This window comes from Crotalus tigris, unplaced genomic scaffold, assembly GCF_016545835.1.
Source record: "Crotalus tigris isolate CLP2741 ecotype Arizona unplaced genomic scaffold, ASM1654583v1 scf7180000024367.1024689, whole genome shotgun sequence".
Lineage (NCBI taxonomy): Eukaryota > Metazoa > Chordata > Lepidosauria > Squamata > Viperidae > Crotalus > Crotalus tigris.
The window spans coordinates 441,762-466,296 of NW_024100536.1; the positions used below are offsets into that span (position 1 = coordinate 441,762).

At 43.6% G+C, this 24,535-nt stretch overlaps 2 protein-coding genes across 4 annotated transcripts in view; one reads left to right on the top strand and one right to left on the bottom strand.

Moving 5' to 3' along the window:
* The window catches only part of SLC25A35 (solute carrier family 25 member 35), a 36,928-nt gene that overhangs the window by 9,111 nt on the left and 3,282 nt on the right, over positions 1-24,535 (top strand). The window contains exons 4-5 of one of the 2 annotated variants that reach the window (XR_005554808.1): positions 1,686-1,820; positions 5,855-6,442. Coding sequence is in view for 1 of the 2 variants with exons in the window: in XM_039327806.1 (XP_039183740.1) it covers positions 1,686-1,820; positions 5,855-6,031 (312 nt within the window). In the remaining variant the exon portion in view is untranslated. Of the gene's footprint in view, positions 1-1,685; positions 1,821-5,854; positions 9,263-24,535 lie in introns of those variants that run through there. The other variant, XM_039327806.1, reaches the window with a different exon arrangement.
* RANGRF (RAN guanine nucleotide release factor) lies at positions 8,413-23,762 on the bottom strand. Of its 2 annotated transcripts, none has more exons than XM_039327807.1 (6): positions 23,620-23,762; positions 19,803-19,894; positions 18,104-18,220; positions 11,920-12,067; positions 10,822-10,916; positions 8,413-9,383 (listed from the first exon to the last, which is right to left on the bottom strand). In XM_039327807.1, the coding sequence occupies exons 2-6, from the start codon at positions 19,883-19,885 to the stop codon at positions 9,254-9,256; spliced, it is 573 nt and encodes a 190-aa protein (XP_039183741.1). In that variant the 5' UTR covers positions 19,886-19,894; positions 23,620-23,762; the 3' UTR covers positions 8,413-9,253. The 2 variants fall into 2 exon arrangements, with proteins under 2 accessions (XP_039183741.1, XP_039183742.1); XM_039327808.1 differs by having other exon boundaries at positions 23,488-23,622.

Below are 24,535 nucleotides of genomic sequence, written 5' to 3' on the forward strand. Positions count from 1 at the left end.
AGACAAAATATAAATGGGGCTTTATATGAGTCCAAACTGCTGATTTGCAGGCAGAATCTAGCAGAGAATATAGAACAGAACAGGAATAGAATAGAATAGAATAGAATAGAATAGAATAGAATAGAATAGAATAGAATAGAATAGAATAGAATAGAAGATAGAAGATAGATAGAATGGAATGGAATGATGTTATGTAATGTAACGTAATAAAACAGAACAGAGAATAGAATAGAATAGAATAGAATAAAACAGAACAGAGAATAGAATAGAATAGAATAGAATAGAATAGAATAGAATAGAAAATTAGAATAGAACAGAATAGAATAAAAAATAGGGAACAGAGAACAGAACCTCAGTCCTAAGGCATAATGCTCTTTTCTTGTGGGGGATGAAACTAGCCATGGTAGGTTTATGGAAGAGGGCATTGTGACACTCACCCAGTTATAGTTTATTTGATACAGTATGAGTAAATCAATCATGGCCTAATGGGAACAGAATGCTGGCACGTTTTTGCCTCACGTGATGGAGATTCTCCATGGGTCCTTTTACTTCACAAAAAAGGTAGTGAAAGCTGGGAACCAACTTCCAGCAAACACAGTGGGTCAGTCATCAGTAACTTGAGTTTAAACATGCCTGGGATAAACATACGTCTATCATCCAACAAAAATTAAATAAATAAATAAATAAAAAAGAATAATAAAATGAAAAAAGAAAAAGTAACAATGAAAAATAATGAATAAATTAAAAAGGAAATGAAAACAAACAAACAAACAAAAAACTCAGGGCAGACTCGATGGTCCACTATGTCTTTTTGCCCCATCGGATTTTTTATGCTTCTGTGTCCCATCTAGCTTTTCCAGGAGGGCGAGTGCCTCCATTCTTTTCATATCCACAATTGTGGAGAGCTGCATTTCTCCGGTGGGTTGATCCTCTGATGCAGGGGTCCCCAACGTCCGCTCCGTGTACTGGGCCGCGGCATGCCTGCAACTGGTCCGCACAAACAAGCAAAGTCCCATCTGTGGGATGCAGGCAGCACACAAAACCACGCACCCTCGGGTCAATGGAAAAACCTTTCTCCACGGAACTGGTCATGGCTTAGGACCAGGTTACTTACAGGACCGCATACTGCCGCATAGTTCCCAGAGACCGGTGAGGTCCCACAGATTGGGCCTCCTTCAGGTCCCGTCGGCCAGACAATGTCGGCTGGCGGGCCCTCGGGGAAGGGCCTTTTCAGTGGTGGCTCCGACCTGGTAGAATCAACTTCCCCCCGAGATTCGAACTACTCCCACCTTGCTGGCCTTTAAGAAAGCCATTAAAACTCTCCTGTTCCGGCAGGCCTGGGGTTGATGTCCCCGGGGGGGGGGGGCGGGATACGATTGGACATGCTGTATGAATGTACTTATTTATTGTTTTATTGTTATATTGTTTTAATTTTGTACGCCGCCCTGAGTCCCTAGGGATTGGGCGGCATATAAATTTTATTAATAAATAAATAAATAAATAAACCGGTCCCTGATGCCCAAAAGGTTGGGGACCTTTGCTCTGATGGATCCAGGCTCCTGATCTCTGAGTAGGCTGGCTGCAGCTTCCAAAGCCGTTCTCTTAAGAGATCCGCGTGTCCCCACTTCCCTTCAGCAACTTCTCCTCAGTGGTTTCTAGCCTTTTGTCCTCTCCTCTTCCACCAGGTCTTCCCCAAAGAGAGCTGGCTGATTGCCTTGTGCGCCGGGATGACCAGCAGCTTCATGGTGGCCATCGCCATGACACCTTTTGATGTGGCCAGCACCCGCCTCTACAACCAACCGGTTGGACCTGACGGCCAGGTAGGAAATGGGAAGAACGGAGAGGATGTGGACGAAGCTGGAACCATTGTGGTTAGGTGGACTAAAGGAAAAGAGAGGAATACAGGCAGTCCTTGACTAATAGCCATTCATTTAATGTCCATTCGAAGTACAGCAGCACTGAAAAGGGTCAGTTTTCACCCTTACGACCGTTGCAGCATCCCCATAGTCAGGTGATCAAAATTCAGACACTTGGCAACTGGCTCCTATTTAGGACAGTTGCAATGTCCTAGGGCAGGGGTAGGCAACCTTGGCTCTTTTATGACTCGTGGACTTCAACTCCCAGAATTCCTGAACCAGCAGGGCTCAGCTTGGAAACCTCTCCCTTTCCCCTCAGCGTGGCTGGCTCAGGAATTCTGGGAGTTGAAGTCCACCAGTCATAAAAGAGCCAAGGTTGCCTACCCATGAACCAGTGGAACAACCTGCCTCCAGAAGCGATGAATGCTCCAACACTGGAAGATTTTAAGAAGAGACTGGACAGCCATTTGTCTGAAACGATATAGGGTTTCCTGCCTGAGGAGGGGGTTGGACTAGATGACCTCCAGGTTCCAACTTTTATTATTATTATTATTATTATTATTATTATTATTATTATTATTACTTCAATTCCCAGAATTCCTGAGCCAGCCATGCTGAGGGGAAAGGGAGAGGTTTCCAAGCTGAGCCATGCTGGCTCAGGAATTCTGGGAGTTGAAGTCCACGAATCATAAAGCGGCCTAGGCCTAGGCCAGGGTAGACAAGCTTGGCTCTTTTATGACTCGTGGACTTCAACTTCCAGAATTCCTGAGGCAGCCACGCTGAGGGGAAAGGGAGAGGTTTCCAAGCTGAGCCATGCTGGCTCAGGAATTCTGGGAGTTGAAGTCCACGAGTCATAAAAGAGCCAAGGTTGCCTACCCCTGCCCTAGGGCCATGTGATCCCATTTTGCGACAAGCAAAGTCAATGGGGAAGCCAAATTCACTTAACAATTGTGTTACTCACATAACAACTAGGACTCATTCACCCCATTGGTTTCAGGGGTCCCTTAGACAAATTGCTTAAATCCACACCTCTGCTTTATGTCAATGAAAACTCAACCCTCCAGGGCAGGGCAAAATTATCTTTAAAAGGTTAAAATCATGGTAACTGGACCAAAGTTCGTTAATCTGAGATATTCTGTTACTTATCCAAGTAACTTTATCGGTCAAAATAAATTAAAAAATAGTTCAGCAGAGAGTCAGAGAGTTGTTGGCATGTATCAGCTCTTGCCATACCAACTGCAGGGGTTTCTCCCCAAAAGGTTTTTATTTTGACTGATGGAATTACCTGGATGAGTAACGAAACATCTTCTATTAATAAACTTTGGTCCTATTGCCATGATTTTAATCTTTTTTAGGCACAACTTCGCTGTTAACCTTTCTTTGCTACCGTTTTTTTTAAAGTTTTAAATCTTCCAAAATTGTCCCCGTGCTGCCAAAGCGCAGGCTATTTCATTATTTGGAAGCTTATCGTCTCTTCCACCTTATGTCTGAGAACTGGGATCTTTGGTTAAGATTTTAGAAGAAATGAAGTTGTGTCCGAAGCAACATGAGCAGCCCTGAGTATCCAAAGTTCCTAACACAGATTTTAAAATGATGCAGAACCCCCCCCCCCCCAAAAAAAAAAACCTTGCAGATTTTTTAAATCGTTTTGGCAAAGAATTTTTGTAAGCAGCTGGTTAAACCTGAGTCAGTAAAAAGGTTGGTGGAATAAAAGTACCTGAAGGCAGGACAAGAAGCAACAGGTGGAAACTAATCAAGGAGAGAAGCAACCTAGAACTAAGGAGAAACTTCCTGACAGTTAGAACAATTAACAATAGAATAGGGTAGTGGAATAGATGAGAAGGATAAAATTAATATAGCCATATTACACGGGTAATAGATATAAGACAGAACTCTGAAAATTAAATGTTCAGCAGAATGATGGCACAAGGAAAAAAAGTGTCTCTGTGTTTAGTTGTTTTAGCGTTCAATGCCCTATAAAGGGATCCCAAGGAGAGGAATTGAAATAGTTTATGTCCCGGATGTAAGAGAGGGATAGAATCAAGATCATGAGAAGCGTTAATACATTTTATAATGCCTTGGTAAGGCTACACTTGGAATACTGCATCCAGTTTTAGTCGCCATGATGTAAAAAAGATGTTGAGACTCTAGAGAGAGTACAGAGAAGAGCAACAAAGACAATTAGGGGACAGGAGGCTAAAACATATAAGGAATGGTTGCTGGAATTGGGTATGTCTATTTAACAAAGAGAAGGACGAGGGGGGACATGATAGCAGCATTCCAATATCTCAGGGGCTGCCACAAAGAAGAGGGAGTCAAGCTATTTTCCAAAACGCCTGAAGGCAGGACAAGAAGCAACGGATGGAAATTAATCAAGGAGAAAAGCAACTCTAGAACTAAGGAGAAACTTCCTGACAGTGAGAACAATTAACCAGTGGAACAGCCTGCCTCCAGAAGCAGTAAATGCTCCAACACTGGAAGTTTTTAAGAAGAGACTGGACAGCCATTTGTCCGAAATGGTGTAGGGTTTCCTGCCTGAGCAGGGGGTTGGACTAGATGACCTCCAAGGTCCCTTCCAACTTTACTATTATTATTATTATTATTATTATTATTATTATTATTATTATTATTATTATTATCTATTATTATAAAAGTCATGGCTAGCACTTAGAAGTAAGCTTCAGTTGTACGTGCCCATGGAGATTCTCAGTCATCTTGGTTATCCCAAAGCTCCTTTTTCAAAAGGCAACTGGATTTTCTTCAAGAAACTTTATGGATGAGAAACGAAACCGTTTTCAAGGAAAAACCGAGAGCCCAGCTGACTTTTGAAAAAGCATCTCTGAGTTTCAGCTGTGCTAGTTATACACACAAACACAAACACACAAATTGTAGGTATATTTACCTGGATGTCTCCGGGATGTTTTTAAATATTTACTGGTTTGTACAGGTAGTCCTGAACTTAACGACAATTGAGCCCAGAACGTAGGTTGCTAAGTGAGAAATTTGCTAAGTGAGTTTTGCCCCATTTTACGACTTTTCTTGCCGCATTTGTTCAGTGAATTGCTGCAGTTGTGAAATTAATAACTCGGTGGTTAAGTGAATCTGGCTTCCCCACTTTGCTTGTCATAAGGTCACAAAAGGGTATCACATGGCCCCGAAAAAAACTGCAGCCCTCATAAATACGAACCAGTCAAGCATCCGAATGTAAATCGCGTGACCACCGGGGGGTGCTGCAACGGTTGTAAGTGTGAAAAAATGGTCATAAGTCACTTTTTTCGGTGCTGTTGTAACGTCGGAGGTCGCTAAATGAACTGTAGTTAAGTCAAGGACTACCTGTATTGAGTTTATCTCCCTTTACTTTTGCAAAAACCTGCTGGTGGGTTCTTTTTTAAAAAAATAAATAAATAAGAAAGCAAGATTTTGAAATAATAGAGAATACCGGTAGCTCGAGTTTTAGTTTTTCCTTGTGGTTTGACCTCCAAGCTTTTTTAAAATATAATTCCTGAGCGTTTCGTGACCAAACTAGGTAACATCAGCAGCAGGATTTTCTTGTCCTGTCATGTCAATTTTGTCAGAAACCAGACTATTCGAAGTGCCAGTCAACAAAAGAACCAATCAGCTGCTCGGAATTCAAAGTCCAACTGAGCACACTGGCACAAGCAGATGTTTATGAGTTAAGGAGAGTAGGACAAGAAAATCCTGCTGCTAATATTACCTAATTTGTAACAAAACGTTCAGGATTTAGAAAAGAAAGGAAGGAAGGAAGGAAGGAAGGAAGGAAGGAAGGAAGGAAAGAAAGAAAGAAAGAAAGAAAGAAAGAAAGAAAGAAAGAAAGAAAGAAAGAAAGAAAGAAAGAAAGAAAGAAAGAAAGAAAGATTTCCCAAACTTAAGGCAGATGGACTGGGAAGACAGGACAATGAAAACTTGGGAGTCATCCAAGAAAATGTTCTTAAGCGCCAGTGAACTTGACCCCTTTACCATTTCCTTTTCTACAACAGGGCATGATGTACAAAGGACTCTTGGACTGCCTGGCCAAAATCATCCAGACCGAGGGCTTCTGGGGCGCCTACAAAGGGATGGGTGCTTCTTACTTCCGCATCGGGCCCCACACGATCCTCAGCCTTCTCTTCTGGGATCAGATCCGCCAAGTCAACTTCCGCTGGCCGCAGGAGTGAAGCCGCTCATAAGAGGGGGTGCTCACCCCAATTTGCACATCAAGACTTACCTCAGAGGGGGAGCCCGGACCTCGCTGTGAGTCGAGCTAGTCTCAGAGATTTGACGCCAGCAGGCTGGCGACTTCTACGGTGCAGAGAAAGATGTTGGTGGCCCATTCCACGCCCTTTTGTGTTTGGCTGTTCTCACCTCTTGGTCCTCTTTCCTACTTGGCTACAGATTGAGGAGTAAAATAACGTGCAACTCTGTCCCCTGCCCGGAACAATTAATACCAAATCGTTAACTTCTCGACTGAGGAGCCAACGCACCACGCAGACGCTCGTCCTGACTGGAAGCTTGTGCAGGAGCATGCTGGCCCACTCTGTAGCGAAGCGCCATTTTTCCATTGCAGAAGATGGACTTCTGTCTGCTTGGTAATGGCCTCCAGGTCCCGGCTTTCTAGGAGAACCCCTAAAAAGCTTTCTTGGGGACTCTGTTGAGTCACTTCTACCCAGGGCGCAAAATTATAGGGCCTCCCTAAAGGTGGGGAGAGAAGTCCTGTTCAAGCTGTTTCCATGGCAACCAAGTAGACCTAAAGGTAGGGCTCACCTGCGCCAGTTAATCCAGCCTCTAGGTGGCACTAGAGTGCCATCCTGCTCTTGCTGCCATTTTCCCTCTTCTCTATATTTACATACTATTAAAGTTCTCAGGTCTCTTTTGTTACCTCCAGTTGGGTAAAATGGTGGGTTATAGGGCAACCATTTTTGACTCCATGCACCTCAAATGGGCTAACTTACAGAATGTGTCCAAAATCTGGGCTCCATGACTAGGAATTGAAATTTGGGAAATTTGGGGCCATTTCAGCGCACTGTTGCACCACCGAATCAAATAGTCATCCTTTCCGACACTCCCTGACATCTTCGGCAATGGAGAAGCCAGAAAGGTAAGTCACAAGTTGTTCAGGTAAGTCTCCCCCACTCACACAACACCCAGTCCCTCTTGGCTTCACCGACATTGGCCATTCACGTACCGATGCACAGCTGCGTCGCAGTTCTGCGTGTGAACGCCATCTCATACCATCTGTTCTACATCCCTGCTTACCCTTTCCGACCCATGCTACATACCTGTGCATCCTGTCTGACCTTTTTTACACCCTTGCACACCTTTGCCGGTTCTTCACCCTGTTGGACCTCCACAGCACCTCTCACGCATTCCCTGCACATCCTTCCTGACCTGTTTTGCACCCGTGTGGCACCTTTCATGCCTCCTTCTCAATTCTCATGATACCTCCAACTTGTGCAGAATCCTTTTTTTTTATTAATTCAACAGGAAAGCTACCAGGAAGTCTAAATTTGATGTAGCAGCAAGGAAGAAGGCAGGCAGGAAGGAAGGAAGGAAGGTGCCAGGCAGATCAAGGAAAGCATATTGACTTTAATTCCCATGTTGGGGAATTCTGGGAATTGAAGTCTGCACGTCATAAACTGTTATGTTTAATCTTCAAGGTCTCATCACAAAAACACCAAGGAAATTAGCATCTTCCCATGAGAAAAATTTCTTAATAAACTTAAGGGTCTCGATCCAAATCCCTCCACCTTCTTAATCTTTTGCTAACCTTTCCAAAATCCAGACACAAAACATGCTTTTGCTACCTGGTCCAAGAAGTCATATATTTTCAAAAAAATAAATAAAAATAAATCAAATTTACACCATCATCCTTTTAAGGAGAAACTCACCGATGAATACAGTAAAACCTTACTGGTCTGAAGGGTCTTAATCTCTCCGTTATGCAAGGGAGGGGGAACATCAAAAAGCAATTAAGAAATGGCCTCGACTTAGTGATCGTAAAAATCTGTGCTGCAACTCCCAGTCGCTTCGCTCAGAAGCCAATGACAAAAATGACAGTTCTGCTGTCATGGTCTGCTCACGAGGAGTGGCTATCCAGAGTCACGTGGATAACATCTACAAACTCTCTTCTTCTGGAGAGGTTTTGTCTATATGGATCCAACATCCACCGTGATTTCCTTGTGAATGATGTCCTGCTAACAGAAGTGATTGGGTGGGGGTGTGTGTGCAGATTTTGGTCACATTCTGTAAGTTAGCCCGTTTGAAAAACATTGATTGAAAACTCGTTTTGCCCAATTGGAGGTTACAGACGTGAGAATTTTAATGTCCTAGAGACAGATAAAGCTTTTGTTGAAGCTTTTGTGCATTTTAATCAAGCAGCAGACCTGAAGCCTGAAGGATCCACATAAAAGAGAGAAGAGTGCTCACTTTGGGTACTCCGATCCACACAGTAAATTCTTTCGACTGGACGCAGCAGTGATGATGCTAAGAGATGACGCATGGACACAGACCATTATGATGACTTCTAACTGTTACACAGTTTTTTAAAAAAAAACACGTATTTTCAAAGGTTGATTTTATTTTATTTTTTACTACTCCCAGTTGGCCTTCGTGTCCCTTGACACTCAAGGACACAATCTGGCCGAAACTCAACTGCACAAGCAACCTCAAATTTCATGACAAAACATGTAAAGCCTAGAAGAGATGGAATTTGAAGGAAGGAAAAAAAGAAGCAGGAAGGAGCAATCTTGCTTAACAGCAAATTACGTTCTGTTTTTACATTTCTTTTCTTAATCTTCTTTTCTTTTCTTAGTCATCTGAGGGTATACAGCTACCCCAAATAAAAAGTATCTCTTTGGCAGTTGATGTGTACATTATTTCTGTGGTTCATGCTCCTTCCATTACAGAGAGTGTGAAAAACACTTCTGAGTGCTAGATTGCAATCTAGTGAATTATCCAGAAGGTAGGTAACCCCAGTTTCCTTGGATCACATGTAGAAGAACACTAGGAAATAGTTGGAGAGGTGAGTAGAACTACCCTTCCTACAATCTAATGGTTTTTTTTTCAGAGTTGGTGACTTTTAAGATGCGTGGACTTCAACTCCCAGAATTCCTCAGCCAGCATGGCTAGCTGGGGAATTCTGGGAGTTGAAATCCAGGCATGCTAAAGTCAAGTTTGAAAAACACTGGTCTAACGCAAAGCAAGTTGGCCTGAGTTTGCTTTTTACAAGGAGAACGTCCTTGGGCATTCAGCGTCCACGTCCTCTTTTCCGTCGAGGGATGAAGGAAGAAGATCAAGATATCGGAACCGGCGTTCTCATCTAGAAAGCCTCTGAACCGAACGGCCCTGTGATCACGGCCGGGATGGAGCAAAGCTGGATTTTCAGCAGACAGAGAAGCGTCTTAACCGAACAGACCAGGATCCAGGAGCCGCAGGCTACACACGAAAGCGTGGAAATGCTCCACTGTCCAAGGAGGTCGAGAGAGGGACAAAGGGACCTCTGTGCTTTGCGCAGCACTGGTACTCAGAGGGCTGTCTCAGAAGAAAGGGGGGGGGGGGGAAAAGGGGTTGGTCATCACAGGGCAGAACTGCAAAATATCTGCCAAAACCCACACGCCATCAAGCTGACCACCCTGCAGCCTTTGGAGCGGGCAGACCCTCCCCCAATAGAGGTAGTCCATGCCTTATGACCAAAATTGAACCCATTTTTTTTTTTTATCATTGCTAAGCAAGGCAGTTCAGTGAGTTTTAGCAATAGCAATGGCACTTAGACCAGTGGTTCTCAACCTCTGGGTCGGGACCCCATTTGGGGTCGAACGACCATTTCACGAGGGTCGCCAAACAATGCAATCTGCCATTTTTTCCCCCTTTTCCTTAGCTGTGCTACTCCATTTTATTCTATTGGCTTTTGAAAGCCAATAGAATAGACTCTCTTGAATAGTCTAATTCTATTGGCTTTCAAAAGCCAATAGGAATTGTCCAGGTTGTCTCTGCCCTGCTGAGCCCGCCAAAAGTCCCATTCTGCAAACGGTGCTGCACCAGTTGAGTAGTCCTCGACTTACGACCAGTTGAGTAGTCCTCGACTTACGACCGGTTGGGGGTCGCGGCATTAAAAAGGTTGAGAACCACTGACTTAGACTTATATACCACTTCACAAATCCTTTACAGTCCTCTCTAAGTGGTTTACAGGGTCAGCCTGTTGACCCCCAATAATCTGGGTCCTCAGTTTTGCCCCATTTTTAAAACCTTTCTGGCCAAAGTTGTTAAGTGAATCACTGCAGGTGCTAAGTTGGCAACACGGTCGTTAAGTCAATCTGGCAGCTAAATGAATGATTGTAAATTGAGGACCACTTGTATTCCCCAATTTGGAGGGAAGGACGGTGGAATTTCAAAAAGTTTGCCTTAAGAAAAAGGGATCAACTACCTTTTAAACACTCTCAACTTCTTTAAAACGAGCCGAGGATATATTTAACACACGCTACACAGCTTGTGCGACCCTAAAAATGTCAGAGGTTCACCCTCTTGGCCACAAGGATATTCTGACAGAACAATTAATCATGGAACGACTTGTCACCAGAAGTTGTGGGTGCTCCAAAACTGGAAAAGATTGGACTGAAATGGTTTAGACCAGAGTAGGCCACCTTGGCTCTTTTATGACTCGTGGACTTCAACTGCCAGAATGGCTGAGTTTGGAAACCTCTCCCTTTCCCCTCAGCGTGGCTGGCTCAGGAATTCTGGGAATTGAAGTCCACGAGTCATAAAAGAGCCAAGGTTGCCTACCCCTGGTTTCGACTAAGTCTCCTGCTTGAGCAGGGGGTTGGACTAGAAAGACTTCCAAGGTCCCTTCCAATTCTGTTATTCTCTTAATTTTCACTCCTCCAATTGAACTTTTCCCTTTCTCTCCTTCCCTCAGATCAGTCAGTGGTTATAGCCTTGTGGCAGGCAGAGGAGATCACTAAGACACACTCACTTAATCCAGGTGGGGTCATTGAAGGTGACAAGCAGATCCGTTCCGTACTGAGGGAGGCGGAGCAGCACCAAATGCACAGCGACATCGTTTTTGGCCTACGTACCAGAAAACGGAAACAAAACATGGATCAAGGCTCTCCTTTTATACAGGAGGAGGGTGAAAGTAGCTTTTGAAATCATGAGGGCTAGCCCCTCTTCTTTAAAGAAGGGCATATTCACAGGAGGGGGACACCACCACGTCATTTGGTTCTGTTATGTAAGCCAAGCAAGGCCAATCTGGTTAATTCCAACAGAGCACAGTGGAAACAAGTTTTGTGTCATGTCTGAACAAGAGATGGGAAGGCCTGGGAAAAAAACGGAAAAATTGGGGGGGAAATTTATTCAATGATAAATTATATATATCTATGACATGGTATTCAAAGACCTTAATGAAAGATTTCTGAGACTTGTTGTAAAGTCTCAAATAACTGTAAGTTCTCTCAGCTGAAGACAAGCCAATCCTGCCTCCAAACACCGTGGGTGCTCCATCACTGGAGATTTTAAGAAAAGACTAGACAATCACCTGTCTGAGATAACAAGAAGAAATATTACTATTGGACAATGTGAACACCCATGGATGAGGACGAGGGAGTCAAACTATTTTCCAAAGCGCCTGAAAGCAGGACAAGAAGCAACAGGTGGAAACTAACCAAAGAGAGAAGCAACCTAGAACTAAGGAGAAACTTCCTGACAGTTAGGACAATTAACCAGTGGAACAACCTGCCTCCAGAAGCGGTGAATGCTCCAACACTGGAAGTTTTAAAGAAGAAACTGGACAGACATTTGTCCGAAATGGTATAGGACTTCCTGCCTGAGCAGGGGGTTGGACTAGATGACCTCCAAGGTCCCTTCCAACTTTATCATCATCGTCGTCGTTGTTGTTGTTTAACTAAAGCAAGCCTTTGAGCGGGAAAACCAGAGTTGGTTTTGCTTCTTCTGTGCCAATGTAGATTTTCAGTAAAGTATTATACACTTGGAAAAATCAAACTCCCAGGAGTTTCTTTTCTGGAAATGCCAACTGGACAATTGATACTCGTCCCCCAGTAACCTCACCACTCACCTCCTCGTTGAATTTAGCGACCTGCTGGTGGCCTGCCAGTTGCCAGGAGCTGCTGCAGCCTTCGAATGCCAGAAGAGCGGGCGCAAATTGGGTTTGGCTCAAAATCTCCGAATTGGCCGAATTGCCCGCAATGTCTTCAAAATGGAACCTGGTGGGAATGGGGTGGTTAAAAAAAAAAAAAAAAAGGATGGACGTCTGTCACCGACTCTCCCCTCAATGAGTCTCGTGCTAAGAGGCAAACTTTATCCACAGGTGAGGCTATCCCAGGTGAACATAGGCAATTTCATGGAGAAATTGCAAAATAGCCCGAGCTATGGACATTCTTAATATACAGTAATCTTCAACTTACAACCACAACGGAGCCCAAAACTTCTGTTGCTAAGCGAGACATTGGTTAAGTGAATTTTGCTGTTTTACGACCTTTCCTGCCAAGGCTGTTAAGTGAATCACTGCAGTTAAGTTAGTGACACCGTTTTTAAGTGAGTCTGGCTTCCCCGTTGACTTTGCTTGTCAGAAGTTCGCAAAAGGGAATCACGTGACCCCAGGAGACTGCAACCGTCATAAATATGAGTCAATTGCCAAACATCTGAATTTTGATCACACGACTGTATGGATGCTGCAAGAGTCGTAAGTATGAAAATTCGTCATAAGTTACTTTTTTTCAGTATTATTATAACTTCAGTCACTAAATGAACTGTTCTAAGTCGAGGACTACCTGTAATCTTATTATCCTTTACCCCCCTCCAAAAAAGCAGCATTAGAAAACACACACACACACACACACACACACAGAATTTTTTCTTTTCTTTTTCTTTGTTTATTGTTCTATTATTCTACTTTCACTTTGTTTAAATTTCCTTTTTCTTTCTCATGTTTTTTAATTGTCGCAAGCCACCTAGACTAGACATATGGTAAGACAGATGGCAAATAAATGTAACAATAACAATATTAACAATAGCATATTTCTTGTAGCAATTCCTAACCAGACCGTGAAGCATTTCAAACCTTATGCTAAATAAAGCAAGCCAGGATATTATCACAGCCTAGGAATGCTTGTTTTTAAGTATTCAAGACAGGCCCGTTTTAAACTCATTTAAGGAGTGTGATTAGACATACAAAGAATTTTGTCTCTGGTCAGTGGTGGGATTCAGCTGGTTTGCACCATTTCGGCAGAACCGGTAGCTAATTTTTTGTTGCCCTGGCCCAGAATGGACTTCTGGAAGCGTCATCCACACAGAGAACCGGTTGTTCACATATTTGAATCCCACCACTATCTCTGATGCAGAAGCTCTCGCTAGAAAAGCCCAGGGTGAGAAATTGAAAAAATATTGCCCAAAACCTGTAACAAGATGCCATCCCTTGTAGTTCAGGTTCCTAAGTGTCCTCCATCACAATTGTGAAAACTCCTCGCAGTTTCCTTTATTTGACCCAAACATTACAAGCTGCTGTTGTTAGTCTTTTATTATTGTTAGTTGCAAAGTCCCCATGGACAAAGACCCCATGGACAACGTTCCTCCAGACCTTCTCTACCATCTTCTGGAGTCTATTTAAGCTCATGCCTGCTGCTTCAGTGACTCCATCCAGCCACCTCATCCTCTGTCGTCCCCTTCTTCTCTTGCCCTCCATCTTTCCCAGCATTAGGCTCTTCTTCAGTGAGTCCTTCCTTCTCATTAGGTGGCCAAAGTATTTGAGTTTCAACTTCAGGATCTGGCCTTCTAAAGAGCAGTCGGGGTTGATCTCTTCTAGGACTGACCGGTTTGAACGCCTTGCAGTCGAAGGGACTCGCAGGAGTCTTCTCCAGCACCATAGTTCAAAGGCCTCAATTCTTTGGCGCTCAGCCTTTCTTATGGCCCAACTTTCACAGCCGTACATTGCAACTGGGAAAACCCTGCCCTTGACTATACACACTTTTGTTGGCAGGGTGATGTCTCTGTTTTTAAGTATGCTGTCTAGATGATACTGTCCATGGGTTTTCATGAAAAACCCTGTTCAGCTATGTTGGATTCTCACAGCTTAGATACAACCCATGCAGGGGTTTGAGCAATGTTTTTTCAACTTCTCACCCTGGGCTTTTCTGGCGAGAGCATCTGCACCAGAGACAAATTCCTTGTGTGCATGTGTCTAATCACACTTGGCCAAATAAAGTAGAGGGAGTCCTCAACTTACAACAGTTCATTGAGTGACCGTTTAAAGTTACAACAGCACTGAAAAAAGTGACTTATGACCGTTTTTCACACTTATGACCCTTGCAGGATCCCTGTAGTCATGTGATCAAAATTCAGACGCTTGGCAACTGACTCATATTTATTTTATTTTTATTTTTTTTATTGAAAATTTTTTTAAAGTTTTACAAATAAACAACCAAGCCTCACCCAATCCCTCCCACCCCCCCTCCCCCCTCCCCGAGCTTCCCAGAACTGAATACAGGCTTATTTAAAATTTTAAAAAACCTAAACAAATTTTTACAACTTATGAAATGATTAATAATAAAATATATATAACCTAGGCATTAAAAAGAAAAATACTTAAAAAAAGAAAGAAAAAAGAGAGGAAAAAGAGAGAGAGAAAGAAAAAGAAGAAGAAAGAAAGATAAAAAAAAGAAAAGAAAAAAAAAGAAGGAAGAAAACAAAAGACGGAAAAAGAAAAAAACAATCTATAAAATATCAAAAATTTTTATACAATTTATGAAAAAGCTAAATGATATTTTTCCATATCCAAATTATATTGTATAAAATTTATCCATTTTTCCCATACAACAAAAAATTTCTCTTGAGATTGGTCCTTTAAGAAAGCCGAAATCTTTGCCATTTCCGCCAAATGAGAAACTTTATAAAACCACTCTTGTAAGGTAGGCAAAGATTCCTTCTTCCAATATTGTCCTACTAACAGCCTTGCGGCTGTAATCAAATTTAACATCAATATAACTTCCTTAGCATCACAATCCGTAACAATACCTAATAAAAATAATTGTGGGGTAAATTTTACCCTCCTTCTAAAGATTCTTTGAATATTCCACCATATAACTGACTCATATTTATGACACGATTGCACTGTCTCAGGATCACGTGATTCCCCTTTTGCAAAGTCAATGGGGAAGTCAGATTCACTTAACAACCAGGTTAGTAACGTATCAACTGCAGTGATTCACTTAACCACTGAGACAAGGTCATAAAATGGGGCAAAACTCACTTCACAAATGTCTCACTTAATAACAGAAATTCTACCAACAAAAGTGCGTATAGTCCAGGCCATGGTTTTCCCAGTTGCAATGTATGGCTGTGAAAGTTGGACCATAAGAAAGGCTGAGCGCCAAAGAATTGAGGCCTTTGAACTATGGTGCTGGAGAAGACTCCTGCGAGTCCCTTGGACTGCAAGGCGATCCAACTGGTCAGTCCTGGAGGAGATCAACCCCGGCTGCTCTTTAGAAGGCCAGATCCTGAAGTTGAAACTCAAGTACTTTGGCCACCTAATGAGAAGGAAGGACTCACTGGAGAAGGGCCTAATGCTGGGAAAGATTGAGGGTAATAGAAGAAGGGGACGACAGAGAATGAGGTGGCTGGATGGAGTCACTGAAGCAGGAGGCGTGAGCTTCAATGGACTCCAGAAGATGGCAGAGGACAGGAAGGCCTGGAGGAACGTTGTCCATTCGCAACTAATAACAACAGGATAGGATAGGATTTTTATTTCTATTTCATTCTATTCAACCCCCATCCCAAATTTACTAAGTGTTTGGTGATGGCTTCCCAAAGATCAGCCAGGCTCATCAAAGTGCTGCCTCCTGGCTGTAACATTTTGTATTTTTTTTTTTCCTCCCGCATAAGGGAGTTGTAAAAGTGGAGATGCTGGGAAAGCATGCGCTCTACCACTGAGCTACATCCCCGTTCCATCCTGTTTGCCATCAGCTGCTCTTCTCCATTACAACAATAATTTCTCAATATTACTTCCCCCTCCTATTATTTTTCAAGGCTTTTAGCAATGAAGCCAACATTTTAGCCTTTTTCTACATAAAGTAGTTAGTTACTGAGTCCCATATAAGTGTTGCTAAGACTAATTAGCCATCGATTAATTAATGCCACTCATATATTTCTCTAGCCTGAGAATATGCCAGTCTGGAAACAGATTTGCTTTCCAGAATAATTGCCGGGAAGTATATTAATTTATGCATTAATTAAAATAACATACCGGTGGCCCTTCACTAAAACCACAGCTGAGCCAAAATTTCCGTTGCTAAACGAGATAGTTGTTAAGTGAGTTTACCCCATTTTAGAGCTTTCCTGTCACAGTTGTTAAGGAAATCACTGCAAATGTTAAGTTAGCAACACGGTTGTTAAGTGAATCCGGCTTCTCCGTTGAAGGTCGGGGGGATCCTTGAAGATCATTGAAAAGTCACAAAAGGGGATCATGTGATCCCAGGACAATGCGACCGTCATAAATATGAGCCAGCTGCCAAGTCTCCAAATTCTGATCACGTGACCATAGGGATGCAGCAACGGTCGTAAGTGTGAAAAACAGTCATAAGCCACTTTTCTCAGTGTGGTTGTAACTTTGAATGGTCACCAAATGAACTGCTGTCAAGTGAGAACTACCTGTACTTACAGTCCCAAGCAAAATATGGGTCTGGCAAAAGTTGAAAATTAAACTTTGGACAATGCTAGATTCTTGAATCCAGGACCCTGGGCACGCAAGCTATATATGTGATCACTGAGCTCTATTGCCCTCCAACTCTTGTTAGCTCTTTTTGTTAGAAATTTTCAGTAGGTATGCATTTATTCATTTATTTATTTGTATGTATGTATGTTTGTATGTATGTGTATATACATATATACATGTATATGTGTGTGTCTGTGTGTATATATATGTGTGTGTGTATTCATAAATATATATCATCTATTTATCTTCTATCTATCCATCTATCCATCTATCCATCTATCTATCTATCTATCTATCTATCTATCTATCTATCTATCTATCTATCTATCTATCTATCTATCATCTACCTGTCTGCCTACCTACCTACCTATCATCCACCTGTCTGTCTGTCTTTCTGCCTGCCTGCTTACCTATCAATCATCCGTCTATGTCTGTCTGTCTGTCTACCCACCTGTCTATCTGTTTGTCTGTCTATCTATCTATCATCTACCTGTCTGTCTGTCTGCCTGCTTACCTACCTATCATCCACCTGTCTGTCTGTCTTTCTGCCTGCCTACCTACTTATCAATCATCTGTCTGTCTGTCTATCTGTCTGTCTGTCTACCCACCCATCTGTCCATCTATCTATCTATCTATCTATCTATCTATCTATCTATCTATCTATCTATCTATCTATCTATCTATCTATCTATCTATCAAAATCATAAAAGAGTATGATTTTGGGAGACATTAAGAAAACCCTTCAAATCAAGTCTTTTCACTGAAAGTGCAGGAAATCGGATGAAAAAGCCAAAGATAAAACTCCCACAAAATTCCTTCATGTGCTCCATCATTGCCACAAGCGCTTGCCAAATCCAATCCTGCTTTTTTAAAAAGTCTCGCGTATCTGGGAAATTACAGATAGGCCTCGACTTACGACTGGTCCCTTAGCAACCATTTGAAGTTACAATGGACCCTACCCAAAAGTTAATCATGACCCAGATTCAAAATTGTGATGCTGCCCCCTCCCTCCCCCCAGGTCAGGTCACTGTATTTTGGGTGCTTAGCCACCAGCTCCCACATATGGAAGTTTGCAGCACCCTGCAGTCACGTGACTATGATTTCCAATCATTTCCCCCCTCCCCGGAAGCCAGCATTTACTTCCTGTTTCCTGGAAAAAAGAAACACCCCATAGTAAACAATGGGTTCCCTTAACAACCTCTATGTTCATTTCACAACCACTATGTTTGCTTAATGCTTGCTGCAAAAAATTACGCTGACCCTATTACATCCAGTTACTTAATAATCTGCTTTATGACCATCACAACTTACGACCATAACTAACAGCTTCCATTACGGATGTAAGTCCAGAACCTATTAAACCTCTTACAGAAGAAAGTAGGAATATTTGCATTCCTTCAACACGTTCACAGTCGAGAGGTCCCTGAGTATATAAAGAGTGTAATTTTGCCCTGGGATTCATTTTTTCCAAGCAGGCTTTCAACTCCAGCACCAATTTGTTCCCCAGTGAGATGTCCAATTTTGCACTACCCACCTGGCAGCATTTTCATCCGCCACCCCTGCTTGGTATTCCAGCAGTTCCACAATGATGCTCTGATCTGTGCTGGGGTGAACGAAGACTTCCTGGTTGTCAGGAACCTGACGCATTTCACTGCGAGGAAAAGGATAGACGGGGAGAAGAAATTAGAGACAGCCAGCCACCTAGTCTTTGTGAGCACGTGGACCTTCTAAAGCAGAGGTCCCCAACCTTTTGGACACCAGGGACTGGTGCCATGGAGAAAGGTTTTTCTGCAAACCAGAGGGGGTGTGGTTTTGAATACTGCCTGCATCCCGAGGATGGAGCTTTGCTTGTTTGTGCAGCCCGCTTGCTGGCATGCTGAGGACTGGTGCCGGTCCACAGACCGGGGATTGGGGACCCCTGTTCTAAAGACCCAACAAGCAGCCCATTGTCTAGATCAGTAGTTCTCAACCTTTTTAATGCCGCGACCCCCAACCGGTTGTAAGTCGAGGACTACTCAACCGGTCGTAAGTCGAGGACTACTCAACTGGTACAGCACCGTTTGCAGAATGGGACTTTTGGTGGGCTCAGCAGGGCAGAGACAGCCTGGACAACTCCTATTGGCTTTTGAAAGAATTAGACTCTCTTTCAAAAGCCAATAGAATAACAGGGAGTAGCACAGCTAAGGAAAAGGGAAAAAAATGGCGGACTGCGTTGTTTGGCGAACCCTGTGAAATGGTCGTTCGACCCCAAATGGGGTCCTGACCAACAGGTTGAGAACCACTGGTCTAGATCAAAGCTTTTCAACCAGTGGTACGTTTACCACCTGTGGTACATTGGCACCTGGCAGGTGGTATGCGACCATCCTAGAAAAGTGGTAGCCGGGAAGGGGAATGAGCTGAACCGGTGGCAGCACCGCACAAGCCTGAGCCAGATATGGCTGGAGCTGCAGGGCTGTCAGGGCTTAGCGGAAGCGCCAGGATCAGCGCCAGGCTCCAGCTGGAACTCAGTGTGATCCTGGTGCTTCTGCTGAGCCCAGAAGAAGCGCCGATCAGCTGGAATGTTGCAGCATCTCCAGGGTCTTATGATTTACATTCAGATGCTTGGCAACTGATTCATATTTATGACGGTCACAGTGTCCCAGGGTCATGTGAAGTGACCAAAACCTGCTGCAACCACCCAGCAGACGGGGGGGGGGAATAAAAACCAAACACCCCCCATCCCATCCCCGCTGCCAATCCTCAACAGAAACGCTCACAACAATGAAAACCTCGGACAGGAGTAAGAGTGCTGCCGGGCGGGCAGGCAGGCAGGTGTCTTGCTCGGCTGTGGCTTGGGGGGCACTTTTTTCAGTGCCACTGTAACTTCAAACAGTCATTAAGCGAACTGTTGTAAGTCGAGGACTACCTGTACTTTATCACTTTTTTCTTTCTTTCTTTTTTTTTTTTTTTGGTCATCCAGTTTTTGACACCTTGCTAGGTGACTGGTGGTACTCGGATGTTGCCATATCCTAAAAGTGGTACAATGGGTGAAAAGGTTGAAAAGCCCTGGTCTAGATATACCCAATTCCTGCAACCAATCAATGCAGAGAACAGGACATGGCTGCTATTTCCAAACCAGAATGTCTAAGAGCCTTTAGTTTGACCCACAAGTTGTGAAGCTAAGAGGCTGGTGGGAAGGCTGGAAGGAACCAAGTCTAGGGAGATGCTGGTCAGGGGCAGAGCATGGAACCCACCTGATATCCAGACTTCCAGGAGGAAGACGAGCAGAAAAGGCACCACCAAACAGGTATCTTTCTTGGGGTTCCTCATCCGCCATGGCCTTTGCCTACAAGACAAGCCAAAGGACAAATCCATTGGAGATCCACAGTCAAAGTCACACACAACATGGGGGCTCAGAGGACAGGGTGAGTTTCCAACTGCCAGGCTTTTGAACAGCTTTGTTCCCATTCTTAGCAACATCTGGGAAAAGGGGGTACAGTCTTTTTGGGAACCTACACTTAAATGCATAAACTAAAATAGAGCAACCCAATTATAGCAAATATGTACAGGGGTAGCATTTACGTTTCTGTATTAACCTGTTACATCAATAACAAGGCAATACTTTTTTTTTAAGGTATGATTATTTTTGACAGCGAGATGGATCAAAGTTAAGAAACGTTTCTGGAGTCCACAGGCCACAAATTATTCTGCTACCTACACACTGTACATTAATAAATGAAAAGCTAAATTAGACATTACCGAAAATTAAATTGTCCTTCTTCCCTATCCAAGTTAAGAGAACAGACTTTCAAGGAAGACCATGTATTTCAAATTAAGATCTAGCCAGTTTTCCTCAATCTTGACAACTTTTAAGATATCTGGACTTCAACTCCCAGAATTCCACAGCTAGCCATACTGGCTGGGGAATTCTGGGAGTTGAAGTCCACACTTCTTAAAGCTGACTAGTTTGAAAAAGGTAGGGAGCCGGTTTGGTCTAGTGATTAAGGCACAAGGCTAAGAAAGTAGGAGACTGGGGTCTAGTCCCTCCTTAAGCATGAAAGATGCTGGGTGATTTTGGACCAGTTATTCATTCTCAGCCCGACTCACCTCACAGAGTTGTTGTGTGGAAAATAGGAGGAAGTTGTGTTGGATAGTTCACCACCTTGAGTGAGTGGTAAACGTAATACAAATAAACAGGGAGATTATCAGCATCTTAAATACAGGTAGTCCTCACATTATGACCACAACTGAGCCCATTTCCATCGCTAAGCAAGACAGTTAAGTGAGTTTTGCCCCATTTTACGCCCTTTCTTGCCGCAGTTGTTAAGCAAATCACTGCAGCTGTTAAGTTACTAACACGGTTGTTAAGTGAATTTGGCTTCCCCATGGACTTTGTCAGAAAGTCGCAAAGGGTGATCACATGATCCTGGGACATTGCAACCATCATAAATATGACCAATTGCTAAGCATACCAAATTTTGATCACATGATCCTGGGGATGTTGGAAAGGTTGTAACTGAAAAACAGTCATAAGTCACTTTTTTCGGTGCCGTTGTAACTTTCAACGATCACAAAACAAACAGTTGTTAAGTTGTCGGGGACTACTTGTATTCAAAAGTACTACAAGCAGTCCTTGACTTACAACAGTTCATTTAGTGACCGTTCAAAGTTACAACCGCACCGAAACAAGTGACGTCGGACCATTTTTTCATACTTACCACCTTTGTAGCAACCCCATGACCATGTGATCAAAATCCAGATGCTTGGCAACTGGTTCATACTTATGACCGTTGCTGTATCACGAGGGATCCCTTTTGCCTCCTTCCGACGAGCAAAATCAATAGGGAAGCCAAATTCACTTAACAACCGTGTTACTAATTTGTCAACTGTAGCAATTCACTTAACAACTTTGGAAAGAAAAGGTATAAACGGAGGCAAACTCTTAACTAATCTCACTGTTGTTAAGTGAGACTTAACAAATGTCCCACTTAGCAACAGAAATTTTGACAGTTCAATTTTGAAGACAGCAAAGTCCACATTTTGAACAGAGAGCACCGCTGGTTTTATTGTTAGATTATTGTTTTAATTTTGTACGCCGCCCTGAGTCCCTTGGGATTGGGCGGCATATAAATAAAATTAAATAAATAAATAATTAATAAATCTAGGTCAAAATTGACAGCCCTCCCTCAACAGGGGGGGAGGGATAGGACATTATCTATCTCCAATCTACAACACAGCCCTTTCAGCAGTTCCAAGAAAGCTCCATACCCATTTGCGCCACTCAGGTGACCCTGAGGACATAGAAGACTCTCTAAAACAGGGCCTTTCAACCAGTGGTACGGGTACCACCTGTGGTACATTGGCACTTGGCAGGTGGTACACGACCATCCCAGAAAAATGGTAGTCGGGGAGGGGAATGAGCTGAAACAGTGGCAGCGGTGCACAAGCCTGAGCCAGAGATGGCTGAAGCTGCAGGGCTGTCAGGGCTCAATGGAAGCACCAGGATCAGCGTCAGGCTCCAGCTGGAGCTTGCTGCTGATCCTGGCGCTTCTGCTGAGTCCAGAAGAAGCGCTGATCAGCTGGAATGTTGCAGCATCTCCAGAGTCTTATGATTTACATTCAGATGCTTGGCAACTGATTCATATTTATGACGGTCACAGTGTCCCAGGGTCATGTGAAGTGACCAAAACCTGCTGCAACCATCCATCAGACGGGGAGAATAAAAACCACACACACACCCATCCTACCCCACTGCCAATCCTCAACAGAAATGCTCACAGCAATGAAAACCTCGGACAGGAGGAAGAGCACCACTGAATGGGCAGGCAGGTGTCTTGCTCGGCTGTGGCTTGGGGAGCACTTTTTTCAGTGCCATTGTAACTTTGAACAGTCACTGAGTGAACTGTTGTAAGTCGAGGACTACCTGTACTTTATCACTTTTTTCTTTTTTTTTTTTTTTGGTCATCAAGTTTTTGACACCTTGCTAGGGGACTGGTGGTACTCAGATATTGCCATATCCTAAAAGTGGTACAATGTCTGAAAAGGTTGAAAAGCCCTGATCTAGGTCAAAATTGAACAGCCCTCCCTCAACAGAGGGGGAGGGATAGGACATTATCTATCTCCAGTCTACAACACAGCCCTTTCAACAGTTCCAAGAAGGCTCCACACTCGTTTGCGCCACTCAGATGACCCTGAGGACACAGAAACGACTCTCTAAAAAAGAAGGCAAACGACCAGCTCTCTGCAAGGAGTATAAATCCACTGCCCTACCATCCAGTCAGAGCTGAAGAAGCTTCTTGGATGAGAAGTGAAACGTCTTCAAAGGAAAAACAAGAAAGTCCAGTTGCCTCCTGAAAAAAGCACCTTTGGGACAAACAGGATCTGGATGGTTGAGAATCTACATCAGTGGTTCTCAACCTGTGGGTCGGGACCCCATTTGGGCTCGAACAACCATTTCACGGGGGTCGCCAAACAACGCAATCCGCCATTTTTTCCCCCTTTTCCTTAGCTGTGCTACTCCCTTTTATTCTATTGGCTTTTGAAAGCCAATAGAATAGACTCTCTTGAATAGACTCTCTTTCAAAAGCCAATAGGAATTGTCCAGGCTGTCTCTGCCCTGCTGAGCCCGACAAAAGCCCCATTCTGCAAACGGTGCTGCACCAGTTGAGTAGTCCTCGACTTACGACCGGTTGAGTAGTCCTCGACTTACGACCGGTTGGGGGGTCGCGGCTTTAGAAGGTTGAGAACCACTGCTCTACATAGTTCTCTTCAGGGATTCAGAAAGGAAGGAAGAAACGGGGATCTGCCTGGGAAGAGTGCCTTGCCCTTGGAGGTGCATTAGGTCATTTCTGCTGCAAAGAAAGGAAGCAAAATAACCGGGCCGGCAAGGGTTGAAAATAGGCAGAGAAATCCCCGGAGGTAAGAAAAGAAAACAAGAACCTTGGGAGAAAGGGGTTCCCTTGCCACTGCGTCACAAAGGGAGGGATTCCCTCCACGGAATTCCGGAAACCAGCGAAGGGACCGATGATGTCAATGGAGAAAGTAAAGGAATTTTTGAACCGGCCAATTTACCGCTGTAGAAAAACCCTCCGGACGCTCCTTCCGCCTTTTCGGAAAACTCGCCTTTCAGCCGCCCGGCTTGCAAGAGGCGACTTTCCCTTTAAAACGTCCCCCTCGAATGAATTCTCCCCCACCCCTCCGCCCTACTGGACCGGAACGTTGAGCGAGCCAAGCGGGCCAATCAGAAGCCGGAGGATGTGCTTCGGACGCTCCTCCGCGCATCGAATGCCATTATGGCGCTAACGGAAGGGGTGTGATTGACGAGCGCCTCGTCGAATCGCCGAGGCAGATTGGACGAAAGCGACTCGATCTGAGACGCTCTTAAAGAACCCTCGGGCGGTGTTTTTTTTTTTTTTATAAATGTAAAAAAAAACTACTTTTTATAAAGCCGCGATCGGAGGATGGGAAATTTATTACCTGTGAAAAATAATGCTATGTTCAAAATAATGGGTGTGGAAATTCCGTTATTGCCTTCCTCCCCTTTTGTACCAGTTGAGAGAAACTTCAATTTCGCAGTCCTGATTTTGCACGTGTGGATGGATAATTTTTAATTGATCTTTTTTTTAATGACACGCGTTTTGCTTGCTAGCCCTTTTGTGTGGCAAACCAATTTGCCTATATTAAACGGAGTTTTGGAAATGCCCTGCGTCATTTTTTTTTTTAAAAAATAAGGGTAATATTGCAACGATATATAAAGTCAATGCACGGATTGCTTTCCTTGATCGTGGAGAAGGCAAAGGCTTCACCTGTTGAATGTCCGGCTGTTATAGCAGAAAAACAGGGTTCTAACCTGCTAGCTAAAGAAAGAAATACCCTCATCGTACATACGGATCGTTTTATAACAATGATTGCTGAAAACAGATAATTTCTGAAAGCATAAATTAACTTCCGAGCTGCAAAATGGCATGAAATGATGCCAAAATTAGTC

Bases quoted from the DNA above. Each gene is read 5' to 3' on its own strand.
- RANGRF (XM_039327807.1), bottom strand. From the start codon at position 19,885: ATGGCGGATGAGGAACCCCAAGAAAGATACCTGTTTGGTGGTGCCTTT. The intron at 12,068-18,103 runs GTGGGTAGTGCA...CATTCCCACCAG, and splicing joins GCGGATGAAAATGCTGCCAG to GTTCCATTTTGAAGACATTG. The intron at 10,917-11,919 runs GTGAGTGGTGAG...TCTGGTACGTAG, and splicing joins TCGCTAAATTCAACGAGGAG to GCCAAAAACGATGTCGCTGT.